At 36.2% G+C, this 20218-nt stretch overlaps 1 protein-coding gene across 1 annotated transcript in view; it reads left to right on the top strand.

Moving 5' to 3' along the window:
* Window positions 1-624: 624 nt before the first annotated feature.
* The window catches only part of LOC107685551 (rap guanine nucleotide exchange factor 5-like), a 31138-nt gene continuing 11544 nt past the window's right edge, over window positions 625-20218 (top strand). The window contains exons 1-5 of the mRNA XM_016482174.1: window positions 625-1176; window positions 15542-15620; window positions 16738-16882; window positions 17150-17247; window positions 19545-19575. Of these exons, the coding sequence (XP_016337660.1) occupies window positions 801-1176; window positions 15542-15620; window positions 16738-16882; window positions 17150-17247; window positions 19545-19575 (729 nt within the window). The 5' untranslated portion in view covers window positions 625-800. The remainder of the gene's footprint in view (window positions 1177-15541; window positions 15621-16737; window positions 16883-17149; window positions 17248-19544; window positions 19576-20218) is intronic.

Raw genomic sequence — 20218 nt, 5'->3', positions numbered from 1 at the left:
TCTGTGCTCCACAGAAGAAGGAAACTAGATTTGAAGCAATATAAAGGTGAGTAAATAATGACATAATGTTCATTTTTGGGTGGACTATCCCTGTTCAAATATGTTTTCATTATACATATACAGTCAACAAACCAGCTCACCACTCACAACTTTTCAGCATAGTCTGATTGCAACTCATGATTACGCAATATCAAATAACTAAATTAGTTGAATTAATCCACCTTTCCAATGAGCAAATAGACAGTAGACATGAGTGCTTACAGTAGCTTTGTTTTGGGTCACGATAAAACGAACCCATTGAAAAGCGCCGTTTGATGTAGGCTGTTTGTCCGTGTGTGGGAGAGAGAGCGGAGCCACGAGGTGCTGCTGCCTCAGAGGACGACGTCACCGAGAGCTCCCCCCTCCTCCTCTTCCTCCTCCTCCTCCTCCTCCTCCTCCTGGACCGGGAGGTAAGCAGTCGCATGCGAGCGGCGCTTGAGAGCACACACACCCTTTCTCTCTCTCGTCTCTCATTTCTCACTCTTGTCAGTCCGTCTTGCATGTAATCTGTCCAGCCCTGCCTCTTTGTCACTTTATTTTTATCTTTATCTCTCATCTCCCCGAAGTCATTCTCTCTCGCACTCAATCACACACACACACATACTCGTCTGAGGATGTGCTGCATTGCCGTGCGCTCTTTCCTATGGATACGTTTGGCTTAAACTAGAAGCTCTAGAGCGCAAAGAGGGGGACGTCAGGCTGTTGCACGAAGTCTCCTCGAATCCTCCAGGTCAATGTGGTAAGTCGGCGCCGATGCTGACATGGGCAGCAGGCGTGCAGTGGCCCCGGACCCGCGCCTGGACGGCAGGTTAATGCCGGCCGCTTTGGTGGAACAGGAGGAAGACGAGGATGAGGACGAATCCTCCGATACCAGCAGCGCCGACCGAGCTACTGTGCCCACATTCGACGTGCCGTATTTCCGTTACATTGATGAGGAGGGCACGGAGGAAGAGGGCGAGGAGGAAGGCTGGTGCAGCAGTCGCTCCCTGTCCTCCATCGAAGAGGAAGACTCCAGTGACTCTTCTGTTTCCCACAGGTACGCTGCCGTGCCCGCCACCCCCGAAAAGGTTCTGGAGCATCTGCTGGGCCACCTGAGGTTGGATGAGGAGCAGAAGAGCCCACAGAGCAGAGAGACAGGTGAGCCGTGACCTTGCACCTCAGCGGTGACACGCATATAGAGTCAGGTGTTATCTGCAGAATTTCTGCACTGGTTTTAAAGCTAAATCTGACAGGTGTTTTTGCATTCTACAGACACAGGTTCTGTATTGGCCTGATTTCGTTTATCATATAATTCATGACTTGGTATTTCAGATCAGTGGTTGCTATAAGTGTTTTTAGTCCTCTATAGAAATCTGAAACAGGGTCGTTATTGTAAACAAAATCTAAAACTACTCAAATTTTGTTCGCTGACATAAAGCTGAAAAAAAAAATGTAATTAAAAAAATCTTTAAAAAAAAAAAATTCAAGATGAAGTGCTAAAATTACTTATATATATATATAGAGAGAGAGAGAGAGAGAGAGAGATGTATATATAGAGAGATATATACTGTATATATATGAAAGCTAAATCCAAAAAAAAATAACGACCTAAATTAAAATTATAATTGAAAATATAAAAATAAAATTATAAATACTATAATAGTATACAATAATACTACATAAACATAATAAATAATAGTTTAATCATCATCTCGAACATGATCATCATCCCTTCTAGTTTACCCAAAAATGAAAATTCACACATTGATGTTGATCTAAACCTTTAATGACTTACTTTCTTCTGTGGAAAACAAAAGAAGGTATTTTGAACAATGTCTTTTTACAATGAAAGTAGGGTCCTATAGAGTCCAGTGTGTTTTTGGCTTTAAGTTTAATTATATGGACAAAACAGTTTGAAATCTTTTCAAAATATCTTCTTTTGTGTTTTGCAGAAGAAAGAAAGTCATACAGGGTTGGTATGTCATGAAAGTTAGTAAATGATGACAGAATTTTTATTTTTTTGTGAACCGTCCCTTTAATAACTTATTTTAGGAATAGTAGATCTAAATCTAGTACCTGGGCTATTCAAGACCAGCTTGAATCCTACAAAAAATGAAGAAAATGCTATTTTTTCCCCAATCAGCTATGCACTTTAAATGTTGTTGCGTGTGCTTCAAACAGCAGTATATTTTCTGGTTTTGTTTTTGTGGTGATCTGCTTTTAGCTGACTGCCCCACTATATTCTGTCCTGCTGGTACTGAGTTATTATCTCCTGCTGGCTTCAGTGCCCTGCCGTCATGGATGGCTTGCTGCACTCCATGTTTAGCTGCCAACAATTAAACAAGGTGTTTGAAAGGGAGAAAGTCAGACTTCCATTGAGATGTGCATTATATCATTTATCCTATAAATACTGTAAATTCTTGAAATTCTAATCATATCTGGGTCATATGAGGTTAAACTATAGTACCATTGCATGTAATATTCTGCCTGCCAGGCTCACATTATTTTTCATTTTCCAGCAGGAATGGTTGTTGTAAAAGTATTGATTTGGATTCTCCATAGGGAACAGAACATCTCTGTAGCCCTAAAGCCATTAGGTCTGGGTCAAATATGGAGTGAAACTGTGGGATTTGTTATTCTTATAAAGCATTCTTCACTGTTATGTTTTGTAGCTGAACAAAGAAACACATTCATTTTTCAAGCTTATTTAAAAGTAGTTTGAATGCATTCTGCTTTGGTATTCTGAATGGCTGAAGTTGTGTGTGTTAGATATAAAGCTATTATGTCTCTCAGACTGGATTAGAGGAATGAGTAAGTGTTCTTCCCCTCAAAAAAAGCCTGACTCTGCGGAGGCTGGTCCCCCTCCGTCTGCATGGCGAGCCAGTCCAGCAGAGTGAGTTCTAACCTCATTAAAGACATTGATAGCTAATCGCTATAGTTCAGCTCACTTCTCTGTTGTGCGCACAGTCTGTCTGTTTAAATCCTGCACTGCTGCTGCAGTTCTTCTGTTTGCTTTCAATGCAATTCCAGAACTCTCCTCCACTGCTGAACACAGGAGATGTTGTTGCTTGTACAGTACAACCAGACCACTTATACTCACATAAATTAACAAAACCAGTGTTTGTATCGTGGAGTGTGAATATTTTTAAAGAGATGGTTCATCCAAAAAAGGAAAGTTCAGTTAATGTCTTTTTTTTTGTTTGTTCTGAAAATTTTAATTTACTCACACTCATGTTGTTTCAAACATATATGACTGATTTTCTTCTGTGGAGCACAAAAGGAAACATTCTGAAGGATGTTTACGTTGTTTTTTTTTTTTCTTCATACTATGCAAGTAAATGGGGACTGGAGATTTTAAGCTCCAAAGAGGACAAAAAGCACCATAAAAGTAGTCCAAATGCATCCTTTTGCACAACATTTCCAAGTTTTCTGCAGCCATACACTATATTTGTATGAAAAAGACTTAAAAATGTTTTTTTTTTTCACTTTCATGAGCAGCTTGGACATTCTGCTAAACTTCTCCTTTTGTGTTCTACACAAGAAAGCAAGCCCTACATCTCCTGAAAGATATAAATTAATTTTGTAGTTGAACTATTCCTTTAAAAGCTTTGTGCTGATGTAGTACACCTCTTATCGTCACCATTCTATTATAAAAAACAAAGATTTGTAGGTGTTGTCAGAATTAACAATGACATACTGCTGGTAGAAAAGGCCGTCATGATCTATGAACTGTCAGATGAAGTGGATTCACTCCTAACTACCTGGTAAGCTCTATTCTGCTGGGAGGGTTTTGTCCACACTATAAAGCTATTATGGTTTAAATGGTGTGACAGATAATAAATGAGTTTTTTTTTTTTTTTATGCAATTTTTGAAATGCACCATCATTGCACTGGCTCAGAATGCCTGGTGATCCATGCATAGATTTTCTAAGGCTTTTAGCATGTCTGTGTATGTCCATATTTCTTTGTATTATGTGTTCTTGTGAACGGAGAGAGACAAAGAAAGAATTAGACAGACAGAAGGAGAGACGGAGATTCCCAGAGGACAGGTCTCAGGGGAGATGAAGCTTGCCGGTGTATTATATGGGATTGTCATTCTTGAACTCCCCTCACATGTGTAGGGAGTTTGATAGGGCTCAGTATTGATTTCATACAGCTTCTGATGTATCCATCAGCTGATCCCATATGAATTCCGTGTTTACATCCTGCAGGACAGGCAGCTTCTGTACACAAAGAGATTTAAATGTTTGTTGTTTAACGTATGAAGCCGAAGGGAAGCGAGCAGTAAAAGTATTGATTCGTTTATGGAGAGCAGAGGTTGTTTTATTGTTTTTCCAAATGAAAGGTATCCAGCCAGCTGTATCTCCCTACAGAGCTAGAGCTGGAGCTCTTGGCATCTTTCAGTGCTAATAAATACAGAAACAAGACGATGTGCAATGAAAGAAAGAGAGTGGTAGTGGTTTGGTACTTTTATGTGGCTCAATGCTTTTGTTTGTTAAAAAGGATTTTATGGTCAAACACACAAGAAGTGTTACAATTTTACTACTGTGATTAATTCAGAATAGTGTTTTGTTTTCTGTCATCTGTCTTCTGCTTTCAGTCTGCATGTGTTTGCATGAGGGTTGAAGGATTCCGGGAGAATGCTGCCCCAATAGCAAAGAAACAGATGGGTTGAGGAAGAAATCTGATCAATTTCATTGCTAATTCATCTTTGATTATTTCGGTGATAATGTTTATTGATCCTCTAGCCAAGAGGATAGATCGGTTTATTGCATTTTTGGATTCTAGCATGTGTTCGATGAATGAAATGTTTCCTTTGTGTCCAATATGGACCGTTTTCTCCAGTAATTTTCAGTTTTCAGTGCTCCGCCTGTAATAATGAAAAGTCTATTTACAGAACAATGATCTGATGTATCACACTGGTAAAAGTTCTTATATGAAATGCAGGTAGAAATGTTTATAATATTCATACAGCGATAAAGAGAAACTCATAACACTCAGTGGGGTCCAAAAGTCTAAGACCACTTTGAAAATCTGGAAGAAAACGATATAAACAGAGCATCCTGGGACTTTTGAATTTAAAACAAAAATTGGATATGAAAATAAAAAAGATACAAACACTAAGAAATTCCAAAATTCATATATATATATAAGACCACTTTGAAAATCTGGAAGAAAACGATATAAACAGAGCATCTTGGGACTTTTGAATTTAAAACAAAAATTGGATATGAAAATAAAAAAGATACAAACACTAAGAAATTCCAAAATTCATATATATATATATGTGTGTGTGTGTGTGTATAGAAATTAATACTTTTATTCAGCAAAGACACATTAAATTGAGTAATATCTGTCAATAAAAAGTGACAGAAAATACATTTATATTTTTCTAACATTTCTATTTCAAATAAATGCTTTTCTTTTGAACTTTGTATTTATACCAAAAAAGTAGGCCTATCACATTTTCCCAAAATATTATGAAGCAGCACAACTGTTTTCAACATTAATAATTACAAGGAATATATCCAATGTCCACTCAAAATTCAGCTTTAACATCACAGGAATAAATGAAAAGAAACATTTTTTTTTTTTTTTTTTGACATTTTTAAATATAAAAGTATGCAAAAGTATTTTAAATTGTAACAATATTTCACTATATTACTGTTTTTGCTGCATTTTTGATTAAATAAATGCAGCCTTGATGAGCATAAAAGACTTCTTTCAAAAACATTCATATATTACTTCAACTTTCCCTTTAAATTATAATTGTAATAATATAATTTGTAATGAAAATATGAATCAACTTCTCATTCAAAAATAAAAGCATTTAGATTTACATCTAGATCAGACAGTGATGTTAGTAACGTATTTATCCAGTGTTCTTTAACAGTCCGATAGTCAATGTTGAACAAATATGATAAAGGACGAGCTCATGTGCTTCAGTAAGGGATGCAAATTGGTTTTCCCTGATCCAATATCTTCTACTCCTGCCTTAAATGAAGTCAATCACCTGAGCAGTGCTCTGGTCGGATCTGTGTTCAAGGCCTGCTGAGGGTAATTGGCGAGCTCTGGTCAATGAGCGATAATCAAAACTTGACCACATGGTTGAGGGAGAGACTTGTGGGAATGGCTTCATTGATGATAATAACTCGGCTCACACCAGAATTGCTGAAAACTCCCACACGAACCCTGAGCATAATGGGCCCGAAACTGTCAGAGCTTATTATCCATGCTCTATGAGCATGATTTATGCAAAACGGGGATAATTTGAGTAAAATCCTTCCTCTAGACGTCAAAAACAAAAGGAGGGGAGTGAGTTTGTATGTGTGCTTTTCAAGAATGCTGGTAAATCTGGTGCAAACACTTAATGAGATGTTGTTTAAAGTCAATCATCTGTCTCACCTTCTAATTAACTGTAACTGTTTTCTTTTTTCTGCATGCTCTGGTTTCATGCGTGAATCTGTCAATATCATAAGCAGCTGACCGGGTCTGTGCCTGCAAAGCCATGAACTGTGCTATCCCTCAGCTGTCCATCAAAGCATCAGACAGCAGCTCATTTGACCTCCAGGGTTTGCCGCTGTCATTGAGGTGGTCATTAACGCTCAGCTTTTTTACATCATGTTTTTTTTTTTAAGTCAAACTCTATAATGAGAGTTTCCAGATGTTTCAGTATTCATAATGATTGCAAATAGCATCTTCTCAGGAACCATGTCCTGAAACACTTTTAGGATGAATCTCATAAACATATTTAACCATTAAGCTTTTTTAAATTTGACATTCTTGTTACCATGATGAATGGTTTATTTATTTATCCATTATCTATACTATTTGTCTAGTTCAAATTCACATTAATACATTTTAGTTTAATTTTAAATAAATGTAAATTAAAAAGAGTACAACAAATAAGTCCGTGGTGTATAAATACAACTTAGATTTATTTTTGTGTGTTACAATAATGAGACTTTGGTGCAAAAATAATGTCAAATTTGTGTGAAAAGACAGAATTTTTTTAAAGGTTATAAAATAAGGTTAATTTATGTTTAAACTAAATCAAATGTTACACTTTTTGTATTATTATTTTGAGGAGAAATATGACCTTCATAGACTTTGCAAGAGTCATCTGTGACTTATCTCACTGCAATCTTTATATCTTATAGACCTTATGCGAGTTTTGTCCTTGAACTTTAGTTTTTGCGGTAGCTCTATAGCATCACTGTTGAAGAGTAATTATCTGGTGAAGTGATATTTATTAGTGTAGAGTTAATGAAAGTTATAGTAATGTTTGACGCGGATGTCATAATGTCAGTAGACTGAGAAAATTTTAAAACGAGCGATTGATTCATAAATTTGTATGACCTTACCTTCATGTTGTGGAAATGCAAATGGAAGACAAGACAATGAACACAGCACTGAAAAGGGGCGGGGCTACATAAGGGCTATAGAAATCTAATTCTAGATTCAGTTTACACTCTTAGTCATGGCCAGTTTATTGGTTTGCTACATGCACAATTACCATGGAGTGAAAAAAGATGTTACTAAGTCAAGTATGTCTAATCCTTTGCTGGTCTTGCACTTTCTCATGGCAGAGCATGAGTTTTTTTCTAGGAAAAGTGGCACATTGAGCTGTAGTGAAGTCCTTCATTCTTCAGATAATGAAAAATGCACCATGTTTTAGAGGTAGCTGACAAAAAATGAGCCGGAGAAGTGAAGTGCGAGTGAGTTTTATCTGCTGCTGCAGAGTGAGAGTGTTAATGAGAATTCTTGTGAAGGTGTCTCTGCAAATTAGTGTGTGTACTGTATGTGTGTGCGTTTGCATGCAGCTGCTGATTGGATTTAGTTTAACTAGTTTAGCACCGTTTCCAGATGCACAGCACAACAAAACTAGAGCATAAAGATGCACACTTACAGTGTAGACAGTTTCAATGATTACAGTGGGACTGATCAAGCTTTGTTTCTTCACTGGTTTGCAGAATAACAAGGTGTGAGTAGGAGTGAATGTATTTGGTGAGAATGCAGCTTTTTCTGTTAAAGCAGTTTGTTTCAGGGTATCATTTTGGGCTGTTAATAATTTAAACCTCTCTGACTGCATCTGAATTCCAGTTCTTTCATGAAGAACTGACAATACAAACAATATATTTGCAGGTGTAGTAAAAGTACACACATACTATATTCACCATACTGGCATTGATTTTTGCAAATATTTTGGTAACGACACTAATTTTTCGAATCTGACAGTTTGAGTGGTATTATGGGATAGCAAAGTGTCCACTTATTGTACAAACTAGTTTGGTTTGCTTAATTCTGATGATTTAGGGATGATTTCACAAATAAATATTCCAAAATGACCAAATTCGTCAAGTCACATGTGAGCAAAGTGTCCCCTCATTGGTCAGAATATCTAGTTCGCAAGTGCTTTTCTGAATTTCAAAAGGTATCAACAGCTCTAAATGCCTGTTCACACCAAGATGAAAATTCAGTGCAAAAATTTGACGTGAACTAGGAATTTTTACAAAACATTTGGTAAAAATTGTAATTTGAATTAATTATGTTATTGGATCTGTTCAGACTAAGACACACATATGCATGCCGTCAATGCAACCATTTTTTTGTAGTTTAAAAGCACCATGTGAATACAAAAATCTCAATGGTTTGAAAACAAGTAAATACGGTTTAACTACATTACATTAACAACATTCTTCTCAGTTACAAGTGAATGTCAACAACAAAACGTTGTGCAGCATTTGTGTACCGGGGTAACTCTGAGTATTTCTGCTTGTCTAAGTGCGCCACCTACTAACAGAGAAATGTTGCATTTTCATTCAGCCCATCTGCCATTTTTTATGAATTAGTTAGAAATGATAAATTGCATACGAAAATCAGACCGTATTTTCAAAACACACATTAAGATATTTTTAATGAAACCTCCATCCCTTCATTGGTTTGGAACAACATGAGAGTCAGTAAATGATGACAGAGTTTTCATTTTTCTAAACCTGTATTAGATTATTTTCTTCGGTTGAGCATAAAATAAGATATTTTGAAGAATGTTTGTAACCAAACAGCTGACGTCATCTACCGTCAACTATTTTGCTGGCACATTTTTCGAAATATATTTTTGTGTTCAGCAGAAGAAAGAAACTCAACAGGTTTGGAACAACATGAGGGTGAGTAAATGATGACAGAATTGTAATTTTTCGGTGAACTATCCCTCGTGCAGTAAGCGATTTTTGAAAAATGCTGTTGAAAAGTGGATCGGACCAAGCACCAAAACACACATTTAGCCATTTATTATTATTTTTCGTTAGCTTCAACTATGATTAAGAGGCATTCATTTGCACGCCTTATAAACTTGGAACGTCTAAAACGTCTCCACCTCTCGTTTCAAGCGTCGGCTACATAAATGTGTCTGCAAAGTGAGATAACATACTCCTAATATAATGTTACCCCTTTGGGGGGGGCGGGGGGGTACTGCACCTTTAAGACTGCTTCTGTAAAATAGCATTACCACGCACCTTTATCTCTTCAGGGTGGTTTCTGTCCAATTGTTTTGGTACATTTAGTGCCTACATGATCCCAAAATAAGCAAGAAAACAAACCTAACTTTGAACTAAATGTGAAAATGGCCATAGAATATAAGGACATGCAGTACGTCATCCAGTATCATGACTACTGTGTTTTCTAAAGTCATACTCATTTGACATACTCTGTTTTGCATTCTGTCACAGTGTTGGAAAGTATGCATATTCGGACACAGTATCCGTCTGTGTGTGTGTGCGTGTGAGCGAGCACCATTGGCGGCGGTGTGTACAGCTGCTCGCTGCAGATTACCATGATGATGCGAGCAGTTCAGTAGAGCAGAACGCACAAAGCTCAAGGAAGTAAGTGTGAAATTAAGGAAGAATTTACAACAGTGCCAATGCAGCATGCTCACACCGCAGCCCACAGGAAGAGTGTCACTAATTGGATTTACAGCTTATGGAGGAATCCCTCTGCCACTATACTTCAGAAAACACTCAACTCATTCATTATGCTCTTTTTCTCTCCATTCCACCCTCCTTCCCTGCTACTTCGCTGTCTGGGTTGCATAAGTCTAATTTAGTGGTAATTGTAAAAAAACACTGTCTTAAATCTGACTGTGAGAAATGGCTGCAGTCTGTTAATTTGGCTCTATTTAATTACATTTTCCGGGAATTCTGAGAGCTGCATTTATGCTAACCTTTTACTTAGTATTAACACACAAAATCACTAACACTTTATATCTCCTCTGACTTTTAATTGCATAATCATTTTACACAGCTTACACATATATGTATATGTACAGTATAGAGTGCATCCGGAAAGTATTCACAGCGCTTCACTTTTTCCACATTTTGTTATGTTACAGCCTTATTCCAAAATAATGAGTTTAATCCATTTTCCTCAAAATTCTACAAACAATACCCTATAATGACAATGTGAAAGAAGTTTGTTTGAAATCTTTGCAAATTAAAAAAAAATAAAAAAAGAAAAGGGGAAAAAAATCACATGTACATAAGTATTCACAGCCTTTGCTCAATACTTTGTTGAAGAACCTTTGGCACCAATTACAGCCTCAAATCTTTTTGCGTATGATGTGACAAGCTTTGATCATCATCATTTGGCAATTATCTGCCATTCTTCTTCTTCGCGCCTCTTCACCTCTCAAGCTCTGTCAGGTTGGATGGGGGCAGACGCACATTTTCAGGTTTCTCCAGAAATACATGTATTTGATTGGGTTCAAGCCCAGGCTGTGGCTGGGCCACTCAAGTACATTCACAGAGTTGTATATAAGGGCCTGTTTACACCTGGTCACTTCATGCGTTTTCTCTGATCAGTGATCGGATAGCTATCCGATCGTGAAAAGACCAGGTGTAAATGCCCTCTGAAACGCATTCGAGATGGATATAAATCTGATCTCTCAAACCACTTCAGGAGGTGGTCTGGGCCGCATTCCAGATGAAACTGGACAAGTGTAAATGCATCTGGTTGTTGAAACCACACATGCAAATTTGACTCCTCCCAAAATATTAAAATAATAAACGTGTTAGAGCGTTTTTAGGCTATATGGCATGTTATAGTCAGATATGACAGCGCTAATGCAACATGCATCACCGCGGATGAGTAGCTCTTCAGCAAGCCGACGCGCAAACTGCCACAAATGAAAGAAAGTAAGTCGCAGACGCTCAACACACAATCATCTTCATTAAAAGTAGTGAGACTAACCTATCTTTCCAGTGCTAAGGCCGCGCTCTCTCCTGTTGCGGTCTTTGATCTTGAAATTAGCTGATAATGAATAAAATGCAGCGCTTATCTGTTGCTTTCGCTAACGTGAACTCCGTCAAATTTGCAAATAGCGTGGGAATTGAAGACCGGATTTATATTATTTTTGCGAAGGCACATTTATGTGGTCAAGTGTAAATGGAAACGTTTTAACAAATCAGATAGATATCCGATCAGCGAAAAACGCATGACGTGACCAGGTGTAAATAGGCCCTAAGCCACTCTTGCTGTGTGCTTAGGGTCATTGTCCTGTTGGAAGGTGAACCTTCTGCCCAGTCTGAGGTTCTGAATGCTCTGGACTGGGTTTTCATTAAGGCTATCTCTATATTTTGGTGCATTGAGCTTTTCTTCTACTCTGACGAGTCCCTCAGTCCCTGCCGCTGAAAAACAGCCCCACAGCATGAGGCTGCTACCAGCACACTTTACTTTTGGGATGGTACTCTGCAGGTGATGAGCAGAGCTGGTTTCCTTCAAACATGATGATTGGAACTGAGCTTCATCAGACCAGAGAATCTTGTTTCTCACAGTCTGAGGGTCCTTTAGGTGCTGTTTTGCAAATTCCAAGTGGGTTTTCATGTGTCTTCACTGAGGAGAGGATTGAGTTTCGGAGTTTGGACAGCCCTGTTCTAGAGCATCAAATCAGCATATTAGAATGATTTCTGAAGGATCATGTGACACCAAATGGCTAATGAAAATTGAGCTTTGCCATCATAAAAAATAAATTACTTTTTTTTTTTAAATATATGACTTAATTTAAATTGTTATAATATTTCACAGTTTTTACTGTATTTTGATCAAATAAATGGAGTTGTGGTGAGAATAAGACACTTATTTCAAAAACATTTCAAAAATCGTATCGACTACAAACTTTTGAACGACTGTATACTTGAAAGGCAAAATTGCACAAGATATTAAGTTTACTTTTCTTACCCCACTGGCAAAATGTTCTTTTTTTAATCCTAATATTCATAAAAGCTCATTCATATTTGTCAGATTCATGCTTAAAAGAATGTTTTTAAACATGAGAGTCTTTTGAAGGCTTATAAATAATTCATAATAATGGTTTGAGGGACAGATCTGATCTATTTCATTACCAGTTCATATTTGATTTTGGTGATAATGTTTATTGATCCTCTAGCCAAGAGGGTGAATTGTTTTATTGTATTTTTGCATTGGGGCATGTGTTCAGTAAATGTAATGTTTCCTCTGAGTCTAATTATGAGACATTTTCTCCGATAATGATTATTAACTTCAATTAAAAGTGCCAAAGTCACTTTGTTTGCAAATTCCAAGTGGGTTTTCATGTGTCTTCACTGAGGAGAGGATTGAGTTTGGCAACACCGGCATAAAGCCCAGATTGGTGGAGTGTTGCAGTGGTGTTTGTCCTTATGTAGATTTCTCCTGCTGTCTGAATATATGTTCATGGAGCTCAGCTAGAGTGACCATCATCTTCTTGGTCGCCAGTCTAGACAAGGCCCTTCTCCATCAATTGCTCAGTTTAATGTTTCCTCTGAGTCTAATTATGAGACATTTTCTCCGATAATGATTATTAACTTCAATTAAAAGTGCCAAAGTCACTTTGAAAATCTTTTTTTTTTTTTTTGTGCATCATTGATAAATGTTTGAATATAGAAACTCAGAATGTACAGATATGCCACTTGTGAATTTTTTTTCTCACAGTATTTGGTTTTTGTTTATTACAAATTACATAATTGGAGTAAAAAGTTGAATTGAAAAATAAACAAGTGAAGCACAACATCAGGTTTTGCTCAGTGTTGTTACATTTGTTAAAAGGTGTTCGGAATGTACGTTTAAAGCGTCTACATTTCTCACAAGCCCAAAACCGATTATGATTCAGAGGCTTAGATGTAGAGATTCTGTCGATCCGCAGATCAGATGAGAATATCGATTGATGTCTGTGAGAGCGAATGGTGAAATTTAGATTCCTGCAGAGCAAATTAAAGCGGAATGAGCAGTGAATGCACATCAGTCATTACGGCCTTATCAGAGTAATAGTGTCATTATGAGAGTAATAGTCTGTTTCAGTGGGATCAGCAGAGAGGTCAGGCGTATAAAGGGCCATTTAATGTTCTACTCTCCCTTTCTCTTCTTGTTCACTTTCTCTGGATTTTGTCTCTATTATTAGCTGTAGGATATAGTGGGGATGGTGTGTAGAACTGGTAAGGGCTCAGTAACCACAAGATCCAAGCCGTGAACCTGCAGCTTTTTTACCCAATTGCAAGACAGTTGAGTACAAGTGCCTCTGTAATATGTTTGTGACAGGTGTCAAAGTCGTGGAAACAAAAGTTCTCTTCTTTCTTGAGCTGTGTGGAGCAGTGTGCATGTTGTACAAACATAATTCTTAAGTATACTTTCAATAATGTCTTGCTGGATATGCACAAACATAGAGTGGCCCCCAAAAAGTATTTGAACACTTGTAAATGTAAATGTAAAAATATCAATATATCAAGTGTCATTTGCAAACTAAATTATGTATTATTATAATAAAAAGCAGTAACACAAAAAACAATTGAAAGAAGAAAAAAATTGAAAAGTCTTTGCTAACCAAGTCTGCATTTATTTGATTAAACGGTAATAATTTATTCCTGATGGCAAAGCTGAATTGTCAGCAGCCATTGCATATTTTTTTATTAAATTAATTAAAGAAATCATTTTGTTGTGTTGCTTGATATTTTTGTGCAAACGGAATTCTTTAATGAATAGAAAATTCAAAAGAACAGCATTTATTTGAAAGCACAAATCTTTTGTAACGTTATAAATGTTTTTACTGTCACTTTTGTATGTAATGTGTACCTGCTGAATAAAAATATTAATTTATTTATCTTTATCTTATGAGAGTATATCACGGTTTCCACAAAAATATTACTTGCCAAAATTGTTTTAAATATATATATAAATGTATGTATAGTATATATACTGTACAACAAGCATTATTATTATTATTATTATTATATGCAATATGCAACATATAATTAAGCCTAACAAACTTTTATTTTTATTTTATTGTTTTGTTTGTGTGTGAAATGTTTTGTTTGAATAGAGTGCTGATCAGATCTGTTTGGATCCTATTCATTGATGAAATATTCTACTGGGGCTCTATAATACTATATGAATTGTTGTTCTATCAAGAATTATTGCCTGTTGGTGAAATAATGGAAACAAAAAGAATTCCTGCATATCATATGGGGGTATACTAAGGTGAATGATAAAGGGTTTTTCGTCTTTTCCAGAATGAAATGAATCTCTTTAACAAAGGTTACACAGCATATGGTTAAATGTGGCCCATTACTTTACACAGAGGAAACGTTCTGTCGTTCTGCGAGGCAGATAAGGATTGCCGCCATCGCTGCGCAGTGGGATTAAAAACATTAGCAGCCTTGCTCAAGGTCACCACGCACCGAGCACTCGTTCCTTCAGTCATACTTTCACAGCGAGATGATGTATGAACAGTGGCACTGAATGCTTCCAGGCAAACACAACTCTAATTAAAGTGGTGCAATAGCAAAGTGTGATAATGTAGGAGAAAGGAGGTCAGGAGGAAAGAGAGAGAACAGAGGAAAACAAACGAGAGCACATGTAAACTGCCTGTTGGGTCTGATTCAGCTGTGCTGAATTTTTTATGACACTACACGCACCAGAGTCTTAACATTTACCGTCTCAATGTAGCTGCAGTGTTTTACTTTAAAACATCAGGTTTTAAGGAATAGCTTGGCCCAAAATTAAATTACTCATCTTCATGTCTTTCGCAAAGCGTATGACCTTTTTTCTTCCATAGAACAGATTTTTGACAGAATGTACAAGCTGCTCTATTCAATACAGTGAAAGGTGACTACAGATTTTCAACAAACTTCCTTCAGTGAATTATATTTAGTTTTTTTCACACACAAAGATATTGGATGACTTGAAGACTTGGACTATAGCACTTCAGTCATATGAAATGATCATATGATGCTTTTATGTTTTGTTTTGGGTTTTTTTCCGGCCTTTTTCAAGTCTCATTTCTCGCTATTTGAAAAAGAGCAGCATGAACATTCTTCAAAACATCTCCTTTGTGTTTCACAAGAACAAATAAAACTGAAATGACAAGGGTGACCTATTCCTTTAAAATCCTAAAAATGTTCTTCATTGAGTTTTTTTATGATTTTGTGTTGTTTTCTTACTAAAATGTCTAATGCGTATTACATGTTCTGTTCATTTTCAGAGAATCTATTGGATGACTTCCTGCTGACGTACCCTGTGTTCATGTCCACCAGTGACCTGTGCCAAGCACTACTCGGTCAATATCCTTCTCATCATATGCTTCATTGCTGATGTTGTTTTATATAACAGCTGCCTGCTTACATTTGTAAAGGTGAACTGTGTTTACAATACAATATAAACAACAATTTAAATATTTAGTAATATGTTTTAAAAGTAGTCTCTTATGCTAACCAAGATTGCATTTATTTGATCAAAAATACAGTAAAAACTGTAATATTGCAAAATATTAATACAATTTTGTAATTTTTTATATATTTAAAAATTGTTTATTTCTGTTATGCAAAGCTGACTTTTCAGCAGTTTTTGCAATAAAAGTTTTTGTTTACATAATATATATATATATGTGTACTGTGTATATTTATTGTGTATATATAAATACACACACATACAGTATATATTTAGAAAATATTTACATGTATATACATTTACATTCTTATATTTTATATTATATATAAATATATTTAATATATAAACATAACATATTTTTCTTAAATATATACATGCATGTGATTGTATTTATATACACATAATAAATATACACAGTATACATATATAAACAAAAACTTTTATTTTGGATGCGATTAATCATTTGACAGCACTAATATAACTATATATATATATATATATACACACACACACACACACACAATTTTTTGTTTGGAAGTATAAATATAGGCACAAGTAATCTTCATCTACAAAAATAAATTCAAGACTTTAAGCATAAGACCTTAAGTGTACAGTGACGTGTAGTGTATATAGTCATCATTATTGTAAATTATTATATATTGTGTATTATATTGTGTGTCCTCTGTCATGGATTCTCTATAAAGTAATGTGAGATGATCTGAGACCCCCATGAAACAATAAGCAATTCGTGAAACTGTACTGTGACCATGCAGAACTATGTTATGCATGTTCTTTTACACGATCTTAACAACGCGACCTATCTGGTGTTAAACCACTTAACAAATTCCACGCCGTTTAGCCGAGTGCATGCAATTAATTCACTGTTACTGAACCCCTGTTAATTTAATACAGAGAATTCAGCCGCAGGCGTTTCCTCCTTCCTCTGAACTGTGTATCCGAGCGGTCTAGTGTGCTGGAATAGATTTGATGCCTTAACTGCTCCTGGTCCACCTATTGTTCAAAGAAAGGCAGGGTGAAAGAGGAGGGGAGAGACACTCTGCTTAGGAAACGAAAAGTGTTGCACCTGCTGTCCCAGTGGAGCTCGCTGTGCGCAGACCTGCCGCGGGACGACGAGCACGCCAAACTATTCCTCAAGGTACGGATGGAGAAAAGGGAGGGAGTTATTTTTGGAAATACAAAAATGCCACCAACCCTACTGCCTTTGATTCCTTAATGCCACATAATAAGGACAAGATCGTGAGATTATTGCTGGCTTCAGAGGATTTTTAAATGCCCTCAGACATTTTCATTTTCATAAGCTGCATGTGAACATGTATCTCGGTGAAATGGTGCACACCGGTTCGGTTTACATTTCCCATTTACAACCTGAAATGTCAATCTTGTGTTCATTTCACATTTGCAGACTCTGTACAGATATGTTCTGGATGATCTCTATGAGTTTCCCTCGCTGGAGAAGGATCTGAAAGAACTTCAGAAACTTCTACGGATGCAAAGGAGATAGTGAGTCACCTCATCACCCCAGCTGATGTTACACACTGAGTTTGATTAGGCTTAAACGATCCATTTCATGTTCATAACTGATTTCTGGGAAGCTCGTTGTTATGGTAGATATTTTAAGATGCATTATATTCGCACAATCACGTCCTTTATTCACCCTCTTAAAAACAAAATGAGAGCCAGAAAAAGACAGAGCGATGCTCTATAAACTCTCATCTACATTTTGAATAAATCAAGCTGGAGAGGTTTTTATCCATGCAGCCATTTTTCCAGCCCAACTTGACATGGTTTTCCTCGACTTCCTCACTTTGTGTGTTCCCTGGGAGACATGATGAGAAATAGAGTAACAGAGAGATGATAGCGGAGTGAAATGATGTTACACAGAAGCTCTGCTGTGTGTGATTCTCGTCCCACAGTCTGTTGACAGTTAAAACCCTCATCAGTCAGTCCCAGATGACAGAGATTCTGCTGTGGGTGATAACCGAGCTTTCATTTGTTGAAAAGGATTTAAAAGACTTGGGCTTCTTTTGAATTTCTCTCAACATAAATTAACGGCAACTAGCCAGTACATCCAAGGATCTACAAAATGCACACTATTTTACATCAGCAGGCAAAGACACGCAATCTTTGACAGCAATAATGACAAAATTTAGCACTAAGTACCGCCTTTGCCCCTTTTTTTAAAATTGAATGCAGCTACCATACTTCTAAAATTATTATATTATAAAATTATTGTAATCATTTTAAAATATTTTATATTTGCTTATTTTAGAGCTGCACTTTTACAATAAAAAGTATGCCAATCACTGGCTGTCAGCTTATTGTAATATTATAGTATACATTTTAAATTATATTATTATTATTATATTTTACTTTACAGTAAATCATTGCTGATTAGTACCAGGTTTAGTTATTAGTTGTGTTGTAATACCGATATAGAGGTGTGTGTGTGTGTGTGTGTGTGTCTGTTTTTTTTCTTTCTTATGTTGAACATAGAAGATATTCCTTTAATTACTGTAATTACTTTTCTCTTGAAAAAGTAAAATAAGGGAATACTCTTAGTTTTACTGTCATGTAATTACAGTTAATTCTACTGTAATTGCATTAAATACTGTATAGACGGTAGAGCAATTATATATAAAACTATAGTAGATTTAACATCAAAATCTAATGTTAAAATGTATGTTCTTTAATGTAACCTTCTCCATTTAAATACTTTGGTCAATTCAAGAATAATTTATGCAGCTTTATGCTATTAATTTGACAATTAAAAGAGCAGTTTTGTGTCTATCCTTGTATTGCTCAAATGGTCAAGGTTGATATGGTATTTAGAAAGTAATTAGTAATAAGTAATGCAATACTTATTAAAGAGAGTAATTAGTACAGTAATCTAATTACACTGTTGGAGATGTAACTAGTACTTAATTACTTTTTTAGAGCAACTAACTCAACACTGTGTGTGTGTGTGTGTGTGTGTGTATACAGTATATAGTGTTGAGTTAGTTACTCTAAAAAAGTAATTAATTACTAGTTACTAGTAATAATTATTATTTTAATTATTATACTCTAACCAGTTACAAAAACATATATTATGTTTTTTTTTTTCTATTTAAAGAACTACAAAAATATAAAAGTACTAAAAATTGTCTGAAAAAAAAAAAAACATGTCTCACCTTGCCTTGCTTTCTGAAGCCTGGACAGCCGTGTTTATGCAGTAACTACAGTAAGGTCAGGGTCTGGCTTCTTTAGTGCATAAGACTTGAACTTTATTAACACAGAATTAGGAAAGTGGCTTTGTAATATTCAGATCAGGACCGAGCAGAATGAATTAATTCTGCTTCGCATATGAGCTCTTATCCAATATTTCTGTTTAGTAAGCAGAAGTCCTGGCTTTGACCTCTCGGCTATACATCACACGCCTGCTGGTGCTTCATGAAAGGCCAATGATTAATTAGAGAGGCATCAGATGGGGAATATGGAGACTATAAAGCTCCCTCCGATTGCCCGTTTTATCAGGCTGTTTAATCAGAATGAGGTGTGCATGGATGAGGACGTTGCACGCTTTCATTTAGATGAGGCAATCAGTAAATCACGTCGTGTCAGACTTTAATGTTAGCGCTGATGATTCGGGCCTGATCTGAATGAGAAAAGGCTTTTTACGAGCGTTCCTAGCAGCGGGTGGGAGATGCCATCTTGCAGTATTGATATAATGGCACATTTATATTTCAAGCGAGCCCTTTGGCTCATTCTTCTCTATTTCTTTCTGTCTCCCTCATCTTCCTACCCCTCTCATCTCTCAGCACGGTAGATGAAAACTCTCCGCAGAGGAAGGTAAGACTTAAGACCAGCCATTGTATTGCCTGCACAGAATCTCAATGAAACCACCTCAGTGTACTTTGATTGAACTCCTTGTGTTTTAAAGAGGCTATATCACCAAAACTTGTTCAGAAATCACTATATTGACAATCAAGCCGTGGCTTTGCTAACATATGTCAGCCCTCATTTACAGTATATATCAGTGAGAAACACTGATAGCTATCAAAAATCAGCTCATTAGAAAAACCTAACAGCGCAAGATAACTGCGTTCACATTAGACTTTTCTCTGAAAATGTACATGTTGTTGGCTTAAGCATAATTATTTTAAGATTGTGCAGTGTGCATGTAAATGCACTCAATTCCTTTAATATTCATCAAATCACCCTAATGACAAAAGTCATTTACATGTAGAGGTCTTAAAGGTACAGCAGAAAAAAAAACAGTTCAATTCTGAGGGTCAGAGAGAGGGTGACAATTGATCATATAAAACTATATATATATATATATATATATATATATATATATATATATACAGTGCCTTGAAAAAGTTTTTGCCCCCTTCATGTTTTTTTTTTGTTTGTTTGTTTTTTGCATATTTGTCACACTTAAAAGATTCAGATCATCAAACAAATTTTAATACTACACAAAGATAACCTG

Source organism: Sinocyclocheilus anshuiensis, unplaced genomic scaffold (assembly GCF_001515605.1).
Source record: "Sinocyclocheilus anshuiensis isolate Anshui unplaced genomic scaffold, SAMN03320099.WGS_v1.1 scaffold185, whole genome shotgun sequence".
In the NCBI taxonomy this organism is placed as follows: Eukaryota; Metazoa; Chordata; class Actinopteri; order Cypriniformes; family Cyprinidae; genus Sinocyclocheilus; species Sinocyclocheilus anshuiensis.
The sequence above is the reverse complement of the archived record's forward strand: the minus strand, read 5'-3'. Positions and strand labels throughout refer to the sequence as shown.